The 23,424-nt window shown below is 56.2% G+C and overlaps 2 protein-coding genes across 10 annotated transcripts; one reads left to right on the top strand and one right to left on the bottom strand.

Moving 5' to 3' along the window:
* The first annotated feature begins 1,807 nt into the window (after positions 1-1,807).
* Positions 1,808-12,207, top strand: CREB3L3 (cAMP responsive element binding protein 3 like 3). 5 transcript variants are annotated; one of them, XM_064576892.1, is made up of 11 exons: positions 1,808-1,834; positions 2,339-2,467; positions 2,869-3,166; positions 4,071-4,186; positions 5,563-5,700; positions 6,519-6,625; positions 9,561-9,629; positions 10,797-10,881; positions 11,053-11,149; positions 11,361-11,578; positions 11,621-12,095. In XM_064576892.1, exons 1-11 carry the CDS (start codon positions 1,808-1,810, stop codon positions 11,714-11,716), a joined length of 1,380 nt encoding a protein of 459 aa, XP_064432962.1. In that variant the 3' UTR covers positions 11,717-12,095. The 5 variants fall into 5 exon arrangements, 4 of the variants coding, with proteins under 4 accessions (XP_064432962.1, XP_064432949.1, XP_064432957.1 ...); XM_064576879.1 differs by having other exon boundaries at positions 11,361-12,207; XM_064576887.1 differs by having other exon boundaries at positions 2,866-3,166; positions 5,569-5,700; positions 11,361-12,207.
* Positions 12,208-12,820: 613 nt separating this feature from the next.
* Positions 12,821-21,832, bottom strand: SIRT6 (sirtuin 6). 5 transcript variants are annotated; one of them, XM_045863310.3, is made up of 8 exons: positions 21,685-21,832; positions 19,594-19,721; positions 17,590-17,772; positions 16,404-16,463; positions 14,829-14,924; positions 14,666-14,746; positions 13,848-13,971; positions 12,821-13,755 (listed from the first exon to the last, which is right to left on the bottom strand). In XM_045863310.3, exons 1-8 carry the CDS (start codon positions 21,748-21,750, stop codon positions 13,414-13,416), a joined length of 1,080 nt encoding a protein of 359 aa, XP_045719266.1. In that variant the 5' UTR covers positions 21,751-21,832; the 3' UTR covers positions 12,821-13,413. The 5 variants fall into 5 exon arrangements, with proteins under 5 accessions (XP_045719266.1, XP_045719267.1, XP_064429403.1 ...); XM_045863313.3 differs by having other exon boundaries at positions 13,564-13,755; positions 14,634-14,746; positions 21,685-21,820; XM_045863311.2 differs by lacking the exon at positions 14,666-14,746 and having other exon boundaries at positions 21,685-21,820.
* Positions 21,833-23,424: the final 1,592 nt, after the last annotated feature.

Genomic DNA, 23,424 nt, shown 5'->3' with positions numbered 1-23,424 from the left:
CATGTGCAGCCTGGAGCCCAGCATCGTGCCCGACACACGGAAGGCTGGGTTCAGTTCTCCTCCACTCACTAAGCTCCCAACAGCTTCCTGCTGTATTTAGTATAAACCAAACTCCTTGCCTGCCCCCCCGCCCCGCCGCCAACACCCTGAACGACATGCCCGTCTCCTGCCTGCCCTTCCTTCTCCCTCTCTCCACCCCCTCTCTCTGCTCCAGCCACAGGGGCCTCCTCGCTGTTCCACCAACACACCAGACCAAGTCCTGATCACAGGACATTTGCATGTGCTGTTTCTTCAGCCTGAAACACGCTTCCCCCAGGACTGTACTTAAATGTCACCTTCTTTTTTTTTTTAAAGATTTTATTTATTCATTTGAGACACAGAGATACAGAGAGAGAGAGAGCATGAGCACTGGGAGAGGCAGAGGGAGAGGGAGAAGCAGACTCCCGGCTGAGCCAGGAGCCCGATGTGGGGCTCGATCCCAGGACCCCAGGATCATGACCTGAACCGAAGGCAGACGCTTAACCATCTGAGCCACCCAGGCGCCCCTTAAATGTCACCTTCTTAAGGGGTACCTGGCTGGCTCAGTGGGTAGAGCATATAGCTCTTAATCTTGTGGTTGTGAACTCAAGCCCCACATTGGGTATAAAGCTTACTTAAAAAAAAAAAAAAAAAAGGTCACCTTCTTCAAGGAGGCTTTTCCAGCCTTTGGTTGCCTTTCCCTGTGGTTATATGCAGTTTCTTGGTAGCACTTACTCTTTTATCACTTTCCTGATTTATTTATGTATTTATGGTCTAGCTTGTTCAGTGCTTTATCCCTAAAACAGTGGTGGGCTCCATGAGTAAGGGCTGATTGAGCACCTCTGCTATGTGCAGGCCCTTCCTAGATACTAGGGACCCAGCAGAGAACAAGGGAAACTCCCTTCTAGCCTGTAAGGCCCTGGGGGTGGGAAGGAGAGAAATGAGGAAGACACAAAAACAGGTAAAGACAAAAGACAATGTCAAACAGTGAGGGGTTCCTGAAAACAGTGATATCACAAAGAGCTATGGGGCTGGGCTCCGGGGAAGGGGGCGGTCACCCATAGCCTCTCAGCCATCTGGGCTGAATATACAAAGACAGTGACAGAGTCAGAGGTGGGAGGGAGGGCATTTCCCGGCAGGCAGAACAGCAAGTGCAAAGGCCCTGGGGTTGGGACCAAGTTTGGCTCAATCAGTATTCAAGGAATAAATGAACCATAGAAGATTCTAGAAGTAACTGATTGCTGCTTAGGTTTGGCTGGGGAGGGCTTGGAGGGTGGGTAGGAGGTTGCCAGGTCCTGAGGGAAGGGAGCTTCTGGCAGAGGGAATGGCTCCAGCAAAGGCCTGGGCTGTTCCTCTTGGTTTTGTTCTGTCCTGGGAGTGGACAGGACCCAGCCAGGGGCCCTGGGCTCTCCTGGAGACCCACATCCTGGGACTCAGAGGAGAAACAGTCCCTGAAAGTGGGGGAGAGGTCATGGCAGAGCTGAGGCACCCCAGACTTTGGCCTTTGCCCACTGCGGCTAGAAAAGCACAAAACATCAAGATAACGGTCTTCCCTCCCTTCCCCCAGCCTGCCCTGGTGTCACTGGCCCTTAACCCTGTCCATCTTGCCTGTCCCCCAATCAGCACCCAGGGATGGGCTGGGAGCTCCCTATACTATTTCAGCATCTTTTGGGGGTGGTTACAGAGCTGGAGCAAGGATCGGAGCAGAACCTGGGAGTCCTGGTGGTGGGGTGAGGCTCCAGCTCAGAGCAGACTCGGGAAGCAGTGGGAGGCAGAGCTGGCTGGCCTCATGAATGGGGATTTAGCAGCTGGAAAGGTGAGCCCGGTCCGGGTCCATGGGGGAGGGAGGGAGGGTCGAGGCCAGGAAACCCTCCCCAAGCTCCCAGAGTTGGAAGGAGCCTCACACACACACCCCATTGTACAGATGGGAACACTGAGGCCCAGAGAGAACATGGAATGGCCAAACTCGTGCCTCCATCCTGGGGCTGCTCTTGTCTTTCCTCCAGGAGGGGGGCACTTGGGCAGGATGGGAGGGTAAGAGGGGGCTGGTTTCATCAGTCTCATAGGAGTTGACAAGGCTGCTCACCCCCATGCATGCACCTGTCTAGCACTTTTAAAGGAATTGGCTCACATGCCCTGGGAGGGCCTGTGTCAGCTCCACAGCCCATCTGGAGATGGAAGCTCCAGGGACAGGGTGGGCCGGCCTGGGGGCTGAGCGGTGGTTGAGTTTGAGCCTCACGGACCTTGGGGTGGCATGCAGATGGGCAGTGGGAGGAGAGGGGGCTGAGTGATCCTCATGCCTGTCCCCTCCTTGCCCCAGATGGCTTCCTCCACCGGTCCCATGGACCCCATTGGCAGCCTGGAGCTCCTGGATCTCCTGTTTGATCAGCAGGACGGCATCCTGAGACATGTGGAGCTGGGTGAGGACTGGGACCACATCGAGGACCAGGTGAGGACACGCCAGGCCACAGAGCCAGAGCCCCACTCCATGGGCTCACAGAGCTCAATTTTAGCAAAGCACAGCATTGCGTCGAACCTCTCAGCTACCCTAAGGGGTAGGTGACATTAGCTTCTTCTTAGAGGTGAGGAAACCGAGGCCCAGAGAGGAGCAGTAACTTGTCCAGGGTCACACAGCACTTTGGGGCTGGGTTCAAGCTCAAACTCGGGGCTTGTGCCTTGGGGGGTGTACCTACGCTGCACGATTGTGTTCAGGCTCCAAGAACCGTGGGAGGAAGGGGAATTAGCCCCTTCTGTCTTGCAGAGAGGACAAGTGAGGCCCAGAGTCACACAGCTATCCAGAATAAAGCCTAGCGCTTTCAGCTCCCACCCCCTCCCTCTCTGTCCCAGCAGGTCCTGCCAGGCCCAGACTCTGATGAGTTCCTAAACTCCATCCTGGCTTCTGGAGACTCGGTGCCCAGCTCCCCGATCTGGTCCCCTGCAGCCAGTGACAGTGGCATCTCTGAAGACCTGCCCTCTGACCTCCCGGACACCCCTCCACGCAGTGGGGCGGCCGCCACCCCCACCGGCTGCCATACCACGGAGTCAGGCGAGGGGCTCTGTCCCTCCTACCACCCTGGACTCCCCTGCCTTGCCAGTCCCCCGGGACCAGTGGCCCAAGTGCTGGAGACCTCTGTGGCCATAGACCTGGGTGGGTTCTGCATCTTCGTTCACCACCCTCTCCTCGTTCCAGGCACTGTGCCCACACGCCGGCCCTTTGAAATAGGTGCTGTCATGGGCCCATTCCCCAGATGGTGAAATGGAGTCCCCGTGAGGTTTAGGAATGAGTCAGAGCCACTGAACTGGGCTGTAACCCTGGCAGGCTGGCTCCTGCCCCAGATACCACACTGCCCAGATACCACGCTCATCTTTGAACCTCCCATGCCTGGATCATAGAGATGCTCGATGAAAGTGTGTGAGGTCATGGGACCCTAGGCCTCGGGACGCTCCTCCTGGATCTGGGGGAAACTAGCCTTATGCACAAGACACCCCCCAGCAGGGCGTCCTTTTCCCCTTGAGCCTTGCAACGACGTGGGAGCTCTTATTAGATTCACTGGAGAGTTGACAAAAGTGAGACTCAGAGAGGTTTAATCACTTAACCAAGGTCACACAGCTCTGCCCAGTCAGGATAGGAACCAAGAGCTGTGTAACCCTGAAGTCTGTGTTCTGGAGAGCAGCCTGCCTATAGGTGCCAGGTGGGAGGGGACCTGAGGTGAATTAGACCTGGTCCCTGCCCCCAGCGGGAGATAAGGCCGCTCTGGCTGGAGATCTAGTCTGTGATCCTGGGCTATAACTGCCGCTCCTGCCGGGTTGGCAGTGGGTCCCTCAGCAGTGTCCTGATGAATCGGGTTCCCAATTTCCCTCAGCAAGAAGACAGAGGCACCAGCTGGGGCTGTCGCCTTCAACCCAGGCCTTGGGGCCCCAAGCTGTGCCCCAAGTCCCTAGCACATTGTGGTCAAATCTGGGAGCCTTTCTGGAGGCAGCAGGTAGAAGCTGGGAGCTCAGGGGTCCCCACCTGACTTTTCCCTGTCTTTGTCCCCATCTGCCCTCATCAGAAATGTGGAGCCCGGGCCTGTGTTCCGAGGAGCAGGTTGAGTTGATGGACCAGCCTCCATCCTGCAACCTCACGGTGAAAGATCTTCTTCTCTCCGGCAGCGGGGCCGCCGACCTGGTGAGCAGCCCCGACCCCACCCCTCAGAGCATTGGGGTCGGAGGGCTTCATGGGGCCCCAGTACCTCCATTTCAGAGGTCGGAAGGCTGAGTCACACACAGGGTAGGGCACTTTCCAGTAGTAATAATAATTTTAAAAAAAAAAGAGCTAAAACCAAGCATTCTTCTAAATGCTTTCAATGTATCATCTTTTAACTCACAGTAATGCAAAAGATTGGGGCTCTTGTTACATTAATTTTACCCTTGAGGAAATGGGCACAGAGAGGGTCAGCAATTTGCCATAAGTCACACAGTCGCTGCTGGCTCGATCCCTGGGCTGGCCTATTGGGTCACTGCCCACTGACCCAGGGCCATCTGTATTTCCAAGGGCTTCGGGTACCCATAAACCAGACCTGACGACCCAATTAGTGCCCCCATTTCACAGATGAGGAACCAGTTGGGCTGATTAATGGCCTAGAATTCTGGGTAGTGGGGATTGATCCACAGGATTGACAGACTGTCCCAATCTGCACCTTTATTCTGGGGTCTGTCATTCCGCAGGGTGACATTTTTAAGACTTTGACACTCGGGTGACATTTCTAATGCTTATCTTTCATAATTTAAATTTAATTAAACACTTTTTTTTTTAAAACAGGCAAATGCATCCATACAGCCCGAGTTCCAAAGGCACACACAGGCATGGGGGGGATCTTCTCCCTCACCCTATGTTGCCAGATACCTCCCTTCCCACACAGATGCCAAGGTCCTCCCAAAGGGATTCCTTCTTCATTTTTTATTTTATTTTTATTTTTTTTTTAAGATTTTTATTTATTTATTCATGAGAGACAGAGAGAGAGGCAGAGGGAGAAGCAGGCTCCCAAGGAGAAGAGAGCCCGATGCGGGACTCGATCCCAGGACCCTGGGATCACAACCTGAGCCGAAGGCAGACGCTTAACCATCTGAGCCACCCAGGCGCCCCCCTTCTTCATTTTTTAAGTTTGACATACTAAGTAGTGCCCCACCCTTAACATGTTTTTGGCCCTTTATTTTTTAACTTGAGAGTTTATCGTGGTGATTGCTTTATATCATGATACGGGGGAGCCCCGTCCTTTTTCACCACTGTGTAGTACTCCCACCCCTCATACCCGGGTGATGCCTTTTTAAATCTATCCCCTATTTGTTGGATATCCCCACTGTGTCCAGCCCTTTTGTCCAGGCGTGAGGTTCCGTAGGATCAGTTCCCGGCTCAGAGGGCTGGTGCTGGCTCTCCTGAGCCCCAGCGCCCATGCGGACCTGACAGCAGACGAATCGATAGTTTCTCAAATCTGGTGCCTCTTCCATTTCCTGGAGGGGGTCGGTTTCCCTGCCCCCAGCGCCATGTCCTGATTTTTCCCACAGCAACAGCATCACGTGGCAGCCCCCCACCTGCTGCGCCCCGGGGCTGACCACTGCCAGGAGCTGGTGCTGACAGAGGATGAGAAGAAGCTTCTGGCCAAAGAAGGCCTCACTCTGCCCACCCAGCTGCCCCTCACCAAGGTGAGCCGGGGCTCCGGGCCCCGCCCCCTTTCCTGCAGCTACCTGCCCAGGAATCTCACCTTGGGGGCCTCCTGCGCTAGAATGTCATGACGCGTCTGTCGCTGGAGCCGGGAAATGCATCCTAAAGACCAACTTGGTGGGCAGGGCTTGACATCCGGGAACCAAGGGTGGGCTTCCAGGAGGCGGTGGTTTGGGCTCTGGGAGCCTTCCTCGTGCCTTTCACGCTTTATCATAGCCCCTTGCAGGCCAGAGCTCACAAAAGGGGTGACCCGCAGGCCAGGTACCCCTGCAGACAGGCTTCGACTGGGCTGTGCTGCATTTTGTGAATGTTTGAATTTTGAATTGGTTGCTAACATTTCTCTGGCCGGGAGTTTTCACGCAAGAATTCCGTGACTGTGGCCCCCATACTCCCACACCGCCATATGCAACCAGCTCGCCGCAGCTGCCCCCCGACCCCCAAGCCTATTTCGTTCAACTCAAGACCTGGGTTTGCCATTCCCACTGGAAAGACATTCCTTCGTCTCGGTACCAGCCGGCTCCGGGAAAGGCGCTGTTCCCAGGCGTGGCCAGAAGGTGGCGCCATCGCACCAATGCGCAAAGTCTGGTAGCCAGTTCCTAACTGGGATGGGGTCTGGGAAGATCATCAGGACCCAGGACACCCCCGCCCCCGCCCCGCCCCGCCCCAGAGACTGCAAGAATTTAGAGGAAGTCACTTGGAGTCTTCCCCCAGGTCCCTGGGTCTGGGGCAGGGGGGGCTCCCATGGGAAGAGAACATGGGTCCAGACAATGGAGTGGACTCTCCTCGTGTCACTGTGCAGTACGAGGAGCGAGTGCTGAAAAAAATCCGGCGGAAAATCCGGAACAAACAGTCGGCCCAAGAAAGCCGGAAAAAGAAGAAGGAATATATTGATGGCCTGGAAACTCGGTAAGGCTGGGGGCCTGGGATGCCAAACTTGGGGTGGGGGAGGGGAACAGAGGCCCAGGGAGAGGGGTGCAATGTGACTAGGGTCACAGTTTGGGGGGGCCTGACAAAATGAGAGGTGTTTTTTTTTAATTTTTTTATTCTTATGTTAATCCCCATACATTACATCATTAGTTTCTGAGGTAGTGTTCCATGATTCATTGTTTGTGCATAACACCCAGTGCTCCATGCAGAGCGTGCCCTCCTCAATACCCATCACCAGGCTAACCCATCCTCCCACCCCCCTCCCCTCTAGAACCCTCAGTTTGTTTTTCAGAGTCCCATCATCTCTCATGGTTCATCTACCCCTCCGATTTCCCCCCCTTCATTCTTCCCCTCCTGCTATCTTCTTCTTTTCTTCTTTTTTTTTTTCTTAACATATATTGCATTATTTGTTTCAGAGGTACAGATCTGAGATTCAACAGTCTTGCACAATTCACAGTGCTTACCAGAGCACATACCCTCCCCAGTGTCTATCACCCAGTCACCCCACCCCTCCCACCCCACCCCCCACTCCAGCAACATTCAGTTTGTTTCCTGCGATTAAGAATTCCTCATATCAGTGAGGTCATATGATACATGTCTTTCTCTGATTGACTTATTTCGCTCAGCATAATACCCTCCAGTTCCATCCACGTCGTTGCAAATGGCAAGATCTCATTCCTTTTGATGGCTGCATAATATTCCATTGTATATATATACCACTTCTTCTTTATCCATTCATCTGTCGATGGACATCTTGGCTCTTTCCACAGTTTGGCTATTGTGGACATTGCTGCTATAAACATCGAGGTGCACGTAGCCCTTCGGATCCCTACTTTTGTATCTTTGGGGTAAATACCCAGTAGTGCAATTGCTGGATCATATGGTAGCTCTCTTTTCAACTTTTTGAGGAACCTCCATACTGTTTTCCACAGTGGCTGCACCAGCTTGCATTCCCACCAACAGTGTAGGGGGGTTCCCCTTTGAGAGGTTTTTTTTCCGACTCTGGGGGAGAGGTTATTTTTCATGTGAACTGCAAGGATGGAAAGATGCCTAGAGATGGCAGAGGGCTCAGTCCCGAGGTCCCTTTATCCCCTAGAATATGTGGCACCAAGAAAGGAGAATGCATGGCCCATCTTGTTCTGGCTCTCTGCCTGAAGATGGGGTGCCTACTCCCCCAGTCTGAGCATCCCTGGTCCTCAGCCATCACGGCTTCCTTGAGTGTGTGTGTTGGGAAGGACAGAGGGGACATCATTCCTGGCAGAAATTCCTCAACTGAAAAACTGTGACCCCAGTTTCATCCAATCACCTCTCTCTCTCTTTTTTTTTAAAGATTTTATTTATTTATTTATTTTGAGAGAGAGAATGAGAGACAGAGAGCATGAGAGGGAGGAGGGTCAGAGGGAGAAGCAGACTCCCTGCTGAGCAGGGAGCCCGATGCGGGACTCGATCCTGGGACTCCAGGCAGTCGCTTAACCAACTGAGCCACCCAGGCGCCCCAATCACCTCTCTCTTAACTCATGTAAGGGGACAGGCTCCTCTTCTTTAACAGAAACGTGTTCTGTCTTCCCAAGTCAGTTTTGGGATGTCATACATTTCTGGGAAGTTGTCCGTTACAAATGTATCACCACAAAATGGTTCATAGGTATCTCTTACTATTTTGCTAAGCTCTACGTTGTTGGCAGTCATACCCATTTTAATAAATTCATGCTGTTCATTTGTGCCTTCTTTTTCTCCTTCATCTTCTTGATTTATCTTGTCAGAGACTTATTTATTTACTTATTCTTGCCAGAGAATGGCTTTCTGGCTTTTCCTCCCACTCACCTGTATTTTTGTATTCTAGTTCTTCCATTTCTGCTCTTATCTTTATTATTATTTTTAATTTATTTAAATTCAATTAATTAACATATAGTGTATTATTAGTTTTGGAGGTAGAGTTCAGTGATTCATCAGTCTTATTGCTCTTAGCTTTAGTATGTTCTTCCTTGATGCTTTATTTTGGAGGGAGTTTGTTCTGTTGTCCTTTTGCTAACTTTCAATACGTGTGCATTCGCTTGTTGAGCTGTATAAAGGCTGGTAAAGATCTGTCCCTCCCGGCCCTGCGTTAGCTGCCCCTCACGCATTGTGATTTGCACCAGTGACATTACCATTGGGTTCTTGGGTCTTCCTTAATCTACATCATGGATTCTTTTCTATCCCATGAGTTATTTAAAAGAAGGGCCTTTCAGTGTGTGTGTCGGGGGGGGGGGGCGCTTATTCCTTTCCCTGGATGCAATGTGAAGACCAACATATTCACATGCTGGGATTTGTGTATTTCAATTCCACATCTGAGTGGTCTGGGCCAAGACCACGATCACAGAGGGATGCAGACGGGAAAGGTGGGGCCCCAGCCTGGATCTGGGATCCCTAGATGGATGGATCACCATTGTCATGTTCCTCAGATGCAATCTACAAAGCCCCTAATCAACCTTATTTCATGTCATTCTCCCAAACACTCTGTGAACTAGGTAATTGTTGCCCCATTTTACAGGTGAGGGGGCTGAGCTCAGAGAGTAGAGTGGCTTGAGCTCACGGGGAGGGTGAGGATTGTAATTTGGTTCTCCTTAGACTCCCAGTCATCCTACGCCTTGGTCTTCTGGAAGCATCACTGCCCAAGTTGGGCATTCCATTCCCAGTCCTGGGGGCACAGACTAGTGTGACGCCCCCACATCAATGCAGATGTGGGATCTAGGAGCCAGGCAGACCTGGGTTCAAATCATGGCCCTGTCCACAAACTCGCCCGGTGTATTTGGATGAGTGACGTCCCATCTCTAACCTCAGGTTCCCTGCCTGTCAAGTGGGGCCTGACAGGGAGAGGTCAGCTGGGCCAGTTGGTGACAGGCATATTCTGAATGTCACTGTGACATTGTCCCTGCAGGATGTCAGCCTGCACTGCCCAGAACCAGGAGCTTCAGAGGAAGGTCTTGCATCTCGAGAAGCAGAACCTGTGAGTCTTGGTCTAGCTGTGGCAGAGGACAGGGGTAGCTGGCCCCCAGAGTCCCTTGCAGGAGAGGTGGACAATGTGGGGGGCAGCCTCTGTGATGGCAAAGCAGAGCAGGGGGTAAGGGCTCCACCTAGAAAGGGGGCAGGCTGCATAAAGGAGGGCACTTGGACTTGGGGACAGGTATTTCCAGCGGAGGAAATGACACATGAATGGCCAGAGGCTAGAAACACAGCATCCTGGAGGACTGCATGTGTTCCATCTAAGAGGTGCATCTACTCAACATATATTTAGCACCTCGTCTGTGCCAGGCATTGTTCTGGGCAATGGAACCACAACAGTAAACAAACAGACAGTCTCCTGACTAAGAGAACTCATGGTCTAGTGGAAGACATACTCAAGACAAATGAAAATATATGATTGTTTTCAAATAGTGATTGTCACTGAGGGTAAGAGCGAAGCAGGATAAAGGCACTGGAGAGCAAGTGGGGCCTATTCTGGGCAGGGAGGTCAGATAAGGTGACTTTTGAGATAAGACCTGATGGATGAGAAAGAACCAGCTACAAGAAGACCTGGGGGAATAGTGTCCTTGGTACAGAGGGAACCAGCATGTGCAAAAGTCCTGGGGCGGGACCAGGTCTGGCATGTAGCAGAAACAGCACGTGAGCCCTTGTGGCTGGAGCAGAGTGGGTGAGGGGGAGAGAGGGAGGAGGGGAGGGCAGGGAGGGGATGGGGCAGGTCATGCAGAGCCTTGGGGGCCATGGGGAGGACTTGGGCTTTTACCCCAGGGGGGTGGGAGCCCTGGGAGGATGGAGAGAAGCCCACTTACATTTGAAAAGTGCCATCTGGCTACTGCTTGGAGCATTAACCCTAGGGTGGCAGGAGGGGCCTTAGGGGGGCCAGAGTAGAGGCTGGGGCTGGCATTTCAGTGATAGATGATGGCGGCCTGGATCAGGGAGGTGGGGTGGCAGAGAAGTGAGTGGGTGCAAGGGGGTGGGATGTTCAGGGAGATTTACTGAAGCAAAGAGAGAGAGTCTGGGACTCTAAAGACCAATGGGGCCGTGAGGGATGAATGGGCTTCAGACATCAGCCAGTCTGGGAGATCCCAGGAGTGGATGGGAGTCAGATCACAGCCCCATGGGGCTGAGCCAAGACCCTCCCATTCCCACTAAGATCCCTCTTGGAGCAACTGAAGAAACTCCAAGCCATTGTGGTCCAGTCCACCAGCAAGTCGGCCCAGACGGGCACTTGCATAGCGGTAAGTCCTGGTCCCCAGGATAAAGGGGGTCCTCAGCCTTGGCAAAGGGGGTCTGTGTGGGGAGCTGAGCACAGCCTGAGCCCCAATTCAAGCACGATCCCATCTTCTGGGCCTGTTTCTTTGCTCACAGGGTGGGGGGAGGGATGGGGTGACCTCCCCCATCTCTGCCAGGTCCTGCTGCTCTCCTTTGCCCTCATCGTCCTGCCCTCCATTAGCCCTTTCGTCACCAACAAAGCCGAGAACGCCGGAGACTACGCACCTGTTCGAGGTAGGTGGGCTAGGGTTGCTCTGTCCTCAAACCCCCCCCGGGCTGCATCATGGGCACAATCCCCTTGTTTCCCCAAGTCTCTATACTGGGCCTCTGGGGGACATGGAGGGGATCCCCTTGCCTGCTCGCTACTCCTTGAGGCTGGGGCTAGGGAACGGAGGGACACCAGTCCCCCACCCCACCCCTCATGATCCTCCCAACCCTTGTTCAGTTTTCTCCAGAACTTTGCACAACGATGCTGCATCCCGCGTGGCCCCCGACGCCACACCAGGCTCCGAGGGCCCAGGACCACGGTCCAAGGATGGCACATCCCAGGAAGGGTCTCCAGGCAGCCCCACGGTGGACTGGGAATCTCGGGGCATGTCGGCTCTGGACAACTTGACGAAGGGGCTGGACAACTCGACTCTGATCCCAGATAACTCCACACTGGTCCTGGACAACTCGACACTCGTCCCGGACAACTCAACGGAGAAGCTGAACGGGGCCACCCTGCTGGGCTGGACTGGGACCGAGCCAGCGCTCAGCTCTGGACGGGTGGGATTGGAGGCAGCAGGGGAAGAGCTGTGAGCACCATCCCAATGTGCCCGCAGGCCCCTGGGCTTAGGGGCCCTTCTGTGGACAGTGACAACAGGCATGGGGATGAGAGGTGAGACCTGGCGTAAGAGCCAGGATGGAGACGCACAAACCCATGGACCCAGATACACACAGAACACGCTCACAGGGCAACCACAGGGCCACGAAGCCTGAGAAATACACAGATCCAGGCAAAGGAACAGGCAGACACATACAGAGTGATCCACAGACCCAGACAGACAGACAGACACACACACACACACACACACACACACCCCATGCCTCCACAGCTCCCCTGCCCCCAGACTCCTCCCTGCCTCCTGCACAGAGGGAAGAGAAACCGGCTGAGTCTGTGGGGACCCTGGCCCACAGCCACCCCTCTTTTCTAAGATCACAGAGATCCTTAATAAAGTATTTTTTTTTTCTTAATAAAGTATTTCGACAGAACACGGCTGGCACAAAGCGGCATTAGGGTGGGAGCTGAAGCAGAGTCTCGGGCTCCTCAACTCCTGGAAGGAGGGGCTGGGCCAGCCTGGGATGGGGAGGGAGGTGCGGCCAGACCCCCAGTCTGGGAAGGCGGCCTGCCAGGCCCCAGGGGTGCCTTCAGCACCTTGGAGAGCGGCCGCACGCAGATCGCAGGGCGCCCTTCAGGGTGTCCACGGAAGGCCTGGGGACCGCCTTCCTGGGGGCTGCACAGCCCACCCTGCTTGTTTTCCGGGTGGGGAGACTTGTTTTTCCGGCATGGGAAGTGAAGGGACCTGGCTGGAACCCAGCTGTGCCTGTGCTCTCCTAATGTGTGGTGACGCCACCGGCTGAGCAGGGGCCAGGGCCTTCGAACCAGACCAAAGCGCACGGCCCCCAGCCTCGCGGGGCTCACAGCCTAGCAGTGGAGGGCAAATATTTAGAAACCACGCACACAGGCACATCATCACACACTGGGGGCTCCAGGAATGCCAGGTGTGGTACTGCCCCTCCTCCTTCGCCTCCAGGCCTGGTTTGCAGAGAGGCCCAGCAGGGTCCACAGGGGCAAGGGGACCATGCAGTCCTGTCAGGACTAGGACCTGGCACAAGGTTATGAAGGCCAAACACAGACTCAGATGCAAGAATTTCTGCTTTTATTGCATTGAAGACTTCTTTGGAAGTCTGGAGGCAGCCAGGTGGACACACCCCTTTCTCCCTCTAGCCCCAGAGGCAGTGTAAACCCCATTGTCTGTGCCACCATGAAGTCTGGCTCCTGAATGGTGACTCTGCCCACCCCCCTCACCTCCCGGAGGGACTGTGAAGGCTGAAGGCGATTTGGGGGGGGGGGGCAGGGGAAGGGGAGTGTGAGGGCCCAGGGCCAGAGAGAGTTAACCTTGTTTACACCGGGAACTAGGGAGGGCCTGGCCACACCTCCCCAGAACATCCTGAGTCAGGGGCTGGGGCCCAGGAGGAGCAGATGCCTGGGGTGTCAGATCCAAGGTCCATGTCCAGGGTGTAAATGCTCCTCCCCAGGCCCACACCGGAGGCCCCTAGAGCTAGAGAGAGAGGCAGTGGAGGGTGAGCCTGCCCTGGGGTCTGGAGCCCGGCAATCAGCACCCTGAGGTCGCCCCCCCACCCCCACGGGCAGGTACAAGTAACAAAGTGAGACCAGTAAGAAAAGATGAATCCATGGTTTCTATAAAAAGCCCCACCCTCCCCAGGCCCCCGGGTCAGCTGGGGGCCACCTCGGCCTTCACCCTTTTGGGGGGCCTGTGCGGCGCAGGACTGTCCAGATGCTCCCTCTTGGGGCTGGTGGGCCCGGAGCCATTGTGCTGGGTGCAGGGCTCTGCTGAGGGCTCCGGCGTGGGGCTGGCGGGTGCTGGGCCGTTGAGCTGGGTGGGGGCCTCCTCCTTGGGCTCCAGCTTGGGGGCGGGTGGGCGAGGCAGGGGGGGAAGCGCCCTCTCCAGCACGCGGGGGCCGTCCCAGGCGGGGATCTCCAGGCTCAGGTGCTTCATGAGCCTGGTCATGACCTCATCCACATAGCCATGGATACGGAGGTCGGCGTGGCGGTCCTGCGGGGGCAAAGACAGGTCAGGCTGAGGCAGAGGGAGGGAGGGGAGGGAGGCTGGGGCAGGGAGCATGTCAGGGTGGGCTCAGAACGTACATGCTTTGTGGGCTGAAGGTTGACAATGACCAGTCGGCCTCCTCGGCGCTTGGTGGCGAGGGGCAGGTTCCCGCTGGGCCGGATTTGCAGCGAGGTGCCCAGTGTGATGGACAGGTCTGCGTTCCTGGGACGGGAAGGCAGAGTCAGATGGAGCCCCTTCTAGCCCTGCACAAGGGTCTCTGCAGCCCTCCTCCTGCCCCACAAGACTAGGAGGCCTCCAACCCTTCCTGGCTCAAGCCCTATGGCCTCACCACCCACCTTGTGCTCCTGCAACACGCCCAGCCCTGGGAAGTCAGCTCACTCCACACCCTCTGCTCTCAAGGGCCGCCCACAGCCTGGGCCAGCTTCTGAGCTGCCCTGAGTCCTGCCCCTGCCGCTTCCCTTCTGCCTGAGCCACCTCCCCACCCCCTTGGCAGAAGCAGGGTTCTTGACGTGGGCAGGACCTTCAATGCTTGGGACTTGGGTTCTCTCCCGGCTCATCCACTTCCCAGATGGGTAGCATTGGACAGGAGTCCACCTGCTGAAGCCTCAGTTTCCCTGCCTGTAACACGTGCATGGTGCAGCATGAGTAGCTGCTGTTAGTAAGAGGACAGTGAGGCCTAGAGCAGGGCGTCAGGAAGAGGACAGTGAGGCCCACAGCAGGGCGTCAGAAAGAGGACAGTGAGGCCCACAGCAGGGCGTCAGGAAGAGGACAGTGAGGCCCAGAGCAGGGCAGCCATCTCTTTCAGGAAGCCTCTCCTGATGGCCCAGGGCCGGAGCTGGCTGTGCTTCTGCCTGTGTTCCCACCTGCCCAATCTGGGCTCATCTGAGGGTCAGACCTGCTGGCCTCATCAGCGAGAGTGAGGTCCCGGTCAGGCAGGGCGTCCTCCCAGTCCAGGATGGTATCTCTCAGCTCCCCCCTGCAGGGGAGGGGTGGGGGGATCAGCATGGAGACATGCACCCCGCCCCCCCCGCGTCCAGGTGCAGCGAGAGGTCACTCACCTGCAAGCCCGAAGCCCCCTCGCCTTGGCCACGGTGCAGAGCCGGCCCGTGGCCTTGAGGCCCATGCTGCCCACGACAGTGTCCCGGACGTACTGCCTGTGTTGGGGGAGGAAGAGGGCCCCGTGGGGCTGGGTCAGCCCACCCCCTGCTCCCCTGCAGCCTGATCTGGGCGGCTCTTGCTCTTTTGGGGGAGCTGTTCTCCCAGGGAAGTGGGGGGCTTCCACAACACAGCTGGCCTGGTTGCACCCCAATGCCAGGGGGATGGAAACAGAAAGGCTGGGAAGTATTCCAAACCGAGGAGACTAGAGAGACCTGACAATGACATGCAAAGCATGACCCCAGGTTGGATCGTGGACTGGGACAAAAATAGAAGGCATGGGAGCACTGGGAAGCCAGGTGAGGGCCTGGATGATCTACACGGTCGTCCACATCCCAGCCTTTACTACGAATGTGCTGTGGCCACGGGAGACATGTGTCCCGTGGGCCTGGGGCAGTGGACACTTACGCCTCAACATCACAGCAAGGACTAACAAAATAGGGACGAAAGATTGTCAAATCCATGTTGAGATCAGCAAACTATGGCCCCGAGGATCAAATCTGGCCCTCGGCCTCCTGCCTTTGTGAATAAAGTTTTATTGGCACACGGCCATGCCCATTCCTTCCTGTGTTGTCTATGGCGACTTTCACACCACGATAGCAGAGCCCATCAGGATCCTGACGGAGACTGCCTGGGCCACAAAGCTGAAAACGTTCTACCATCTGGCCCTTTACAGAAAAAGCTTCCTGAGCTCTGGTCTAGGCTAAGTTCGGGTTCATCAAACAATTCTTATATGAGTTTTCTGTAGATTTGAAATTTTTCAAAATAAATTTGGGGACACTTTTTTTTTTAACTTGGGGGCCCCACCTGGGTGGCTGCTCAGCCAGCTCAAGGAGACACAAGCAGAGCACCCCAGCTTTGGGAAGGGCTCTGGCTCAGCCTTCCCAGAGCGGGCCGACACACCTCTGTCACACTCCATTATGGGCTGAATTGTGTCCCCTCAAAGATATGTTGGAGTCCCGGCCCCCAATACTTTAAAGCGTGACCGCATTTGGAAATAGGATCGTTGCCGATGTAACGAGTTAAGATGAGATCACACAGGGGAGGCTGGAGCTCATCTCATAGGACTGGTGTCCTTATGAACCAGGCGGAGGGTGGCGTGAGGGGAAGACAAGCCGAGGAGCACCAAGGACTGTGAGAAACCTCCAGAAGACGCAAAGGGGAAGGAAGGAGCGCCCCCTGCAGAGTTCAGCAGGAGCCCTGCCCTGCCAACAACCGATCTCTGACTTCCGGCTTCCAGGCCACGATGACACATTTCTGTTTCGAGCTGTTCAGCTTGTGGTCATTGTTAGGACAGCGCAGGAGGGGAATGCGCCTCCCCAGGAGGAACACAAGCCCCCAGCCCCCACCCCAGCCTGGGTCTCTGGCCATGCCAGAGGAGACTCATAAGGCTCTTACACAGAGCCCGACCCGGGAGGTCACAGAGAATGGGGCCGGCCCGTTCTAACCCTAACTCCCCCCACCCCCGTGGCACTCACATCTTACACTTGACACACTCTTCTACAAACATGTTTCCATGGAGCTCTGCCAACTTGTCCCTGTGGAAGGAGAAGAGAGACACGTAGCCGTGGCACAGGGCTCTGGTTCCTGAGGCTGCAGGCCAAGTACCGAGCCCTCCTCCTCCAGGAAGCCTTCCCTAAGCCTTCAACCATAGGATCAATGGACTCTCTCCTTCTGGTGCCTCTGGCTGCTGACTCCACCATCCACACATTGTACAACCTCATCCAGATGGCCCAACCTCTCTGAGCCCGAGGAGTCATTAACCTCATGGCTGACCCCACCTCTGTTCACAGACAGCCCATTCCGCTCACAAAATCCATCCACAATCATGTCGGAACCTCCGAATGTCACCAAGTCTGAAGGACAGGAGTTCTGATCTCCAGTTTGCAAAGGAACCTGAGGCGATGGGAGGCCCAGGGGGCATGGGCTTTGGAAGCAGAGGAACATGGGATCAACTCCCGGCGCTACTGCTTCCCAGCTGTGTCACGTTGGGCAGGTCGCTTAACCTCTCTGTGCCTCAGGCCCTGTCCGAGAAACGGGACAGCAGTGCCTAACTTTTGGGATAGTTGGGGGAGCAATGATCAGGCCTGGGCTCTTGCCCTGGTTCCCTTGGTCACCTCCCTCATGTCCCCACTCCTATGTCACAGCCCCCCTGGCCTGTTACAGGCTGCATTGCCCACCCTACCTTGCCCTTCTCTTTCCTGGCAGTGATCACCGCCTGACCTAGAATGCAATTCGCTAATTTATCTCGTCTTCTGTTTCCTCGCCACAGGAGCATAAGTCCTGGGAGGGCAGCGCTTCCGTCTTGTGTGCCCAGCATCCTGTGTCTAGAACAGCGTGCGGCGCCAGTGGGCACTGGATAAGTGGTTGTAAATGGTTGTTGGGTGTGATCCATTTTGCTCCTGTCTGCACACAGTGGGTGCTGGGGGATCAGTGCTTCGTCCTCCAAAATGGGACTTGGGAGGTAGTGACCGTGCAGGACCGCTCTGGTTCACAGAGCCCTACTGGGCACCAAGCGCTTCTCCCCGCCGCCTCACTAGATTGCCACGGTGGCCTCACGGGGGAGGGGCTGGCGTCCATGCTCATTTTAAAGATAAGGAAACTGAGGCCCAGAGAGAGGTGTGGCCTGGCCAAGGCCGAGCGGGGCCGGAAGCCGGGGGTTACCTGGGGAAACCGGAGCGCACGTGCAGCCCGTCCACGTTCTGGCTGACCAGGAAGCGGAGGAGGCCCACGCGCTCCAGCTGCACCAGGGCCATGTGCGTCTGCGTGGGCCGCGCGCTCTCAAAGGTGGTGTCGAATTTGGGGGCCAGGCCCCGCTCCTCCATCGTCCAGACGCCATGGGGGCCCCTGAAGGCAGCAGGTGGGGAGAGACACAGAGAGTTTAGGGTTCAAGGAGATAGGGATACAGAATAAGAGACCAAGCATTAGAGACAGAGACAGAGACAGAGAATCAGGGAGACAAGAGATAGAGACAGAGTGAGCAAGACAAAGAGAGGGGAGAGAAAAAGAGGGAGGGTAAGGGGAGAAGAGGGAGAATGTGGTGCATGAGGGCAAAAAATTATTCATTTCAATCAACATTTCCTGCTGCTGCACTGAGCCTGGCCCTGTGCTGGGTGATGCTGGGGTCCTACTGGACCTGGGCCCTGCCCTCGAGGAGTCCTCCATCTTGTGGAGGGGGGACACAAGTGGCCACAGACCCTGCAGCCTGTGGAACTGGAAGAGCCCAGTGGAGGTGGTGGGGGCTATGCATGGGGAGTGCGGGAAGGCTTCCTGGAGGAGGCTGAGTTGTCTCTTCAACTGTGCGAGGAAAGGGCAGAGCGATTCAGGCAGAAGGGGTAAGCAGAGGCCTAGGGGACTGACAACAGCCTATGAGTTGGGGAAATGCAAGTGGTCCGGGGGCTCCAGTAGGAGCAGCAGGGGCTGAGGTGGGAGAGATGTCCCGAGGCCAGAGCAGGAAGAGCTTTGATTTCCAGCCCGAAGTACCTGGAACTCTCCTGTGTGGCAGTGGGGAGCCATGGCAGATTGTGAAGGAGGGGTGGGAGGGAGTCATGCCTTAGAAGCCTAACATTCCTTCCAGAACCAGGAACCTGGGGCGCCTGGGTGGCACAGTTGTTGGGCATCTGCCTTCGGCTCGGGTCATGGTCCTGGGATCGAGCCCCACATCGGGCTCCTTGCTCAGTGGGAAGCCTGCTTCTCCCTCCTCCACTCCCCCTGCTTGTGTTCCCTCTTTCGCTGTGTCTCTCTGTCAAATAAATAAAATCTTAAAAAAAAAAAAAGAAGAAGAAGAAGAACCAGGAATCTGCTCTCCTGCTGCAAGTCTGGGCTACGGGCCCATGAGGCCTAGGGAGGGAGTATAAACGCGACAGGCCTGCCCTATGGGGCAGGGTTGCAAACTCAGTGCCTACAGGGGCCGCTAGGGGGTTGTCAGTTGAGACGTGGATGCTTCACCAAGAAGACTCTTGCCTAACACAGTATGCGCCAAGGAGAGAGGAGTCTAGACATTGTCTGGTTGCACACCCTTGTTAATAGGTGAGAGGCTGAGGTCTGGATGGTTCAAGCCACTTGCCTGACACCAGGTCTGATAGAAAAATATTTGCAGGGGCGCCTGGGTGGCTCAGATGGTTAAGCGTCTGCCTTCGGCTCAGGTCATGATCCCAGGGTCCTGGTATCGAGCCCCACATCGGGCTCCTGGCTCAGCGGGGAGCCTGCTCCTCCCTCTGCCTCTCTCCCTGCTCATGCTCTCTCTCTCTCTCTGTATCTCTGTGTCTCAAATGAATAAATAAAATCTTTAAAAAAAAAAAAAAAGAGAAAAATATTTGCAAGTGAGCATGGAGCTAATTGCCCCTGATATCGATCTTCCCATCGTCTAAGGTAATAGAACCCCAGTATTCAGCCATGCATGGTGAGCCCAGGCAAGAGACTACATTCCCCAGGATCCCTTGCAGCTACGTATGGTCAGGTGACCATGCTCTGGCCAATGGGGTGTGAGTGGAATGTTGTGCGTGAATTAAAGGGACGTGTCTGCAAGGGCGGGGTCTTTCCAGTGCCCGACACCCCCAAGGGGAAGGCAGCAGGATGGGTTCTGATGCCCAAGCCTCTGTGAGCTAACAGGGAAGCTGCTGGCGATGTGGCAGGCCCTGCCTCAACTTCCCCTGCATGCCCACAGACCTGAAGTCAGGGATGCCCGAGGCGGTGCTGATCCCAGCACCTGTGTGGAACACCACGTTGGAGGACTGCCAGATCAGCTGCGCCAGCTCCCACACCTTCCGCTCCAACTCCTCAGGGGGGTCGAAGATCTGTCAGCGACAGAGCAGAAGGGAGAGGTCAAGACATGTCCCAAGTGGCAAAGCCACTAGCCACAGATTGGGATGCCCCTGCCTTGCCCAGAGGGAAGAACCGATTGGAAAAGGCAGCTTGTCCTCATGTCCCTCCTCTGCCCACAGCCCTCCGGGGCTCCCGCATTCCTCAGGGTAAAAGCCTAAGCCCTCCCGGCGGCCCTCAAGGCCCTGCATGACCTATCCTACCCTCCTCCCTCTCTCCCCCTCGCCCACTCTGCTCCAGTCACACATGCCTCCTCACTAGTCCTCCAACACACCAGGCCTGGTCCTGCCTCAGGACCTTTGCATGGGCTGTACCCTCTGCCTGGAGTGCTCCCACATGGCTCCTCCCTCACCTCCTTTAGGTCTTGGCTCAAAAGTCATCTCATTTGCACACCCAAGTTCACAGCAGTATCATTTACAATCGCTAAAACGTGGAATCAGTCCAAGGGTCTGTAGATGGATGAAGGATAAACACACATGCGGTCCATGCACACACTGGAATATTGTTCAGCCACAGAAAGGAAGGGACCCTGACACCTGCCACGACGTGGAGGGACCCCGAGGACACTGTGGTCAGTGAGAGTAGCCGGGCAAAGAAGGACACATCCCGCAGGAACTCACTCCCAGGAGGTTTGATTCCACAAACATTTATTGGGCACCTACTGGGCATCAGGCACTTTCTCAACCCTGGGACCACAGTAGGGAACAAGGCATACAAAACCCCCTCATGCTAGCAGGGAGACAGACAAGGAGCAAGTAAATATAAGAAGTCCGATGATGGTAAGCTTCAGGTCCCCAGAGGAGTCCCGTCCACAGAGACGGAGAGGAGAGGGTGGGAGCCAGGGCTGGGGCAGGGGGTGAGGAGTCCGTGCTTCATGGGGACAGAGTCTCCGTGTGGGGAGATGGAAAGTTCTGGAAACGGATGATGAGGGTGGTTGCATGACAGCGTGAGTGTGCTTCATGCCACTGAGCTATGTCCTGAAAATGGTTAAGGTGGTACATTTTATGTTGTGTATTTCGCCACAATAAAAAAAAATTGAAAAACCAAAAGTGATCCCAGTGATGCCTCCTGGGTCCTGGATTCAGTGCAGGCCCAGCTCTCCTCACCACTCCCTGCTTTATTTTTCTCCCTGAAGCTTACTTACCATTATCAGACTTCTTATATTTACTTGCTCCTTGTCTGTCTCCCTGCTAGCATGAGGGGGGTTTGTATGCCTTGTTCCCTACTGTGGTCCCAGGGCTGAGAAAGCGCCTGATGCCCAGTAGGGGCTCAATAAATGTTTGTGGAATCAAGCGACCAATCAAGGGACAGGCAGGAAGAGAAGAGAGGGGCTTCGGAGGGATTCTGAGGGTTCATATTAAATGCCTCCCTCAGAACGCACAGACCAGCCTTTAGGAGAGGGGGGCAATCTTCCCCCCAGTTTACAGAGGGGCGAGGGGACCCAGAAGGGAAGTGACTCACCCCAAGTCCTGCAGCGGCAGAAGGGGTCCTTCTGACACATATCTACGTCCATCCAACCTAAAACCCTTGTCCATCACCCTCAGGATAAAGTGTCAGCTCCCCAGTCTGGCACGTGCGGCCCCTGCGGTCCCGGCTCTGGCCTAATTTGTGCCCCAAGTGTATTTATTTCCACCTCCTCGCCTTCGCCCCTGCCGAGCCTTCCGCCTGCAACTGCGTCCCCTCGCTTCCCCCATCAGAACTTCAGGACCTCCCGCAACGCGAAGGCCTCGCTCGGTCCAGCCCGGCCGACCCGGGGCTGGGGGCGTCCCGGTCCCCGGGAGCGCAGGGGGCGTCACTTCCCGCCCCCTCCTCCCTGGGAAGTCCCTCCCATTGTCTAGCCTCAGTGCCTCCCGATATTCCCACAATGCCCCGCTGCTGTCCGGCCCCGCCCAGCCCGCGGCGCCGGGGGCGGCCTTCGGGACGCGGGGCCGAGCTCACCTCGGGGAGGCCGCACTTGCCCTTGTCCGCGTACGGCGACAGTCCCGCCGCGTAATTCACCGACATCCTCGCCGCCCCAGCGGGAACAATAAAGTTTCTCTTGTTGAGGCCGCTTCCGCCGGAAACGGGGCGGGACAGGAGCGGGGAGGCGGAGTCGCGTTCCACCCCCCAAGGCGCATGCGCCTCGTCTGACGCCTCAGGCGCCATCTCAACTGCTGGCAGAGAGGAGTCCGCTTCCTTCGAAGTGTTGGTGGGTGGTGGGAAACAGGGGCGGCCGCCTACGGGACAGCCCTCCAGTCACCTCTCAAACGAGGGGCACAGGCAACCGGTGCCCCCTTTCTTCTTCTTGCAAATGAGTAAATGGAAGTCTCCACGTCCCTCACGAGGACAGAGGACTCGTGCTTCCACTCGGGGCTCTCTGCGCCGCACATGTCAGAAGTTCACAAAGTCACCAGTGCAGGGCACTCGTGCAAGTGTGCGGGGGGCAGCGTGGGGCCTCCCCAGGTCGGGTCTCGGACGCCGCTCCGAATTACCCGAACGTCATCCAGGCCGGTGGCAGTCTGCCCTCGGCAGGCCAGGTGCACCGCTAAGAGACTGCTCGAGGGCACTGGGGCTGGTGGCCTTGAGGATGCATTGAAGAGACGTGTGGAGCACCAACCGTGCCGGGGGGGACACTGGAGAACAAAGGTGGCACCTTGGGGCGCGAGGTGGACACAGAGCGGTGACCGGGAGATGGTGACTTAGTGTGATTCAGGTGCCATGAGGGCACCGGGCCATAGGGAGCTCAGAGGAGGCACCTGACCCAGCCTGGGTGCATCCGGGAAGGCTTCCTGGAGGAGGGGGTGTTGCAGCAAAGATCCGAAGAGTGAGTAGGAATGAGATGGGGAGAGTGAGCCTGTTGGGAGTGACATGGGGTACAGAAGGGGCGTTCCTGGTGGAGAAACAGCAAGCGCAGAGGCCGGGAAGAGAGGTAGAGGGTGGTGGAAGAGAGCTGGTGTCTTCCTGCCAGAGCTCGTTGGCCAGCAGGCAGCCCCGCGGCCAGCCTGTCTCCTCCCTCTGCTCATCCCCGGCCCCCTGGGGCGGCTGCCCTCTCCGAGCTGATCGGGTGTCTGAGCTGAGCGGGTGTCTGAGCTGAGCGCTTGGAGTTGCCGGTGTGAGCTGGTGGCCCAGCTGGGAGCAGGTACCTGGAGCCGGCAGTGGGCGAGGAGGCCTGGTGCTAGAGTCACTGGAGTTGCAGGAGGTAGGAGAGAAGGAAGTGAGGGAAGGCTGGGATGCAGGCGCTGGTTAGGGCCTCAGCCCCTTGCCTCTGAGCCCTGGTGTGTGGGAGCAAGGAGAGGCCCACGTATGTCCCAGCTACGCTGAGGAACTTCCCAGCACCCTCTCTCTCTCTCTCTCTCTCTCTCTCTCTCTCACACACACACACACACTCATGCACGCACTTCCCACTTCCCAGCCTTTGCGTTGTCTAGGGTACATACCCTCTTTAACTGCTGCTGCCCCTCTCAGCATCCTGCCTGGCCATCAGGCCCTCCTTTATATATCATCACCTCTTCCAGGAAGCTACTCCCATCCCCCAAGCCCATGGATCCCCTCCTGCCCAGCCAACCTGTGGACTCCTCTTGGGTGTCTTATCACACTCTGCTCTGGGTGTGATTGAGACAGAGGTGGAAGAAAAAGGGTAGGGTGAGTGCTAAGTGAAGGGGTATGTTGATTGGTGGAGGGGTGGGTGGATGAATGGGT

Source organism: Mirounga angustirostris, unplaced genomic scaffold (genome assembly GCF_029215605.1).
Source record: "Mirounga angustirostris isolate CCGP_5_RB_7025 unplaced genomic scaffold, mMirAng1.0.hap1 SCAF_1, whole genome shotgun sequence".
Lineage (NCBI taxonomy): Eukaryota > Metazoa > Chordata > Mammalia > Carnivora > Phocidae > Mirounga > Mirounga angustirostris.
This window is presented reverse-complemented; position numbering and strand designations above follow the sequence as displayed.

Bases quoted from the DNA above. Each gene is read 5' to 3' on its own strand.
- CREB3L3 (XM_064576875.1), top strand. From the start codon at position 1,808: ATGAATGGGGATTTAGCAGCTGGAAAG. The intron at 2,468-2,865 runs GTGAGGACACGC...TCTCTGTCCCAG, and splicing joins GGGACCACATCGAGGACCAG to CAGGTCCTGCCAGGCCCAGA. The intron at 4,187-5,562 runs GTGAGCAGCCCC...TTTTTCCCACAG, and splicing joins GCAGCGGGGCCGCCGACCTG to CAACAGCATCACGTGGCAGC.
- SIRT6 (XM_045863310.3), bottom strand. From the start codon at position 21,750: ATGTCGGTGAATTACGCGGCGGGACTGTCGCCGTACGCGGACAAGGGC. The intron at 17,773-19,593 runs GTCTGTGGGCAT...TGCTGCCTTCAG, and splicing joins TCGGGCATCCCTGACTTCAG to GGGCCCCCATGGCGTCTGGA. The intron at 16,464-17,589 runs GTAACCCCCGGC...CTCCTTCCACAG, and splicing joins GTGCGCTCCGGTTTCCCCAG to GGACAAGTTGGCAGAGCTCC.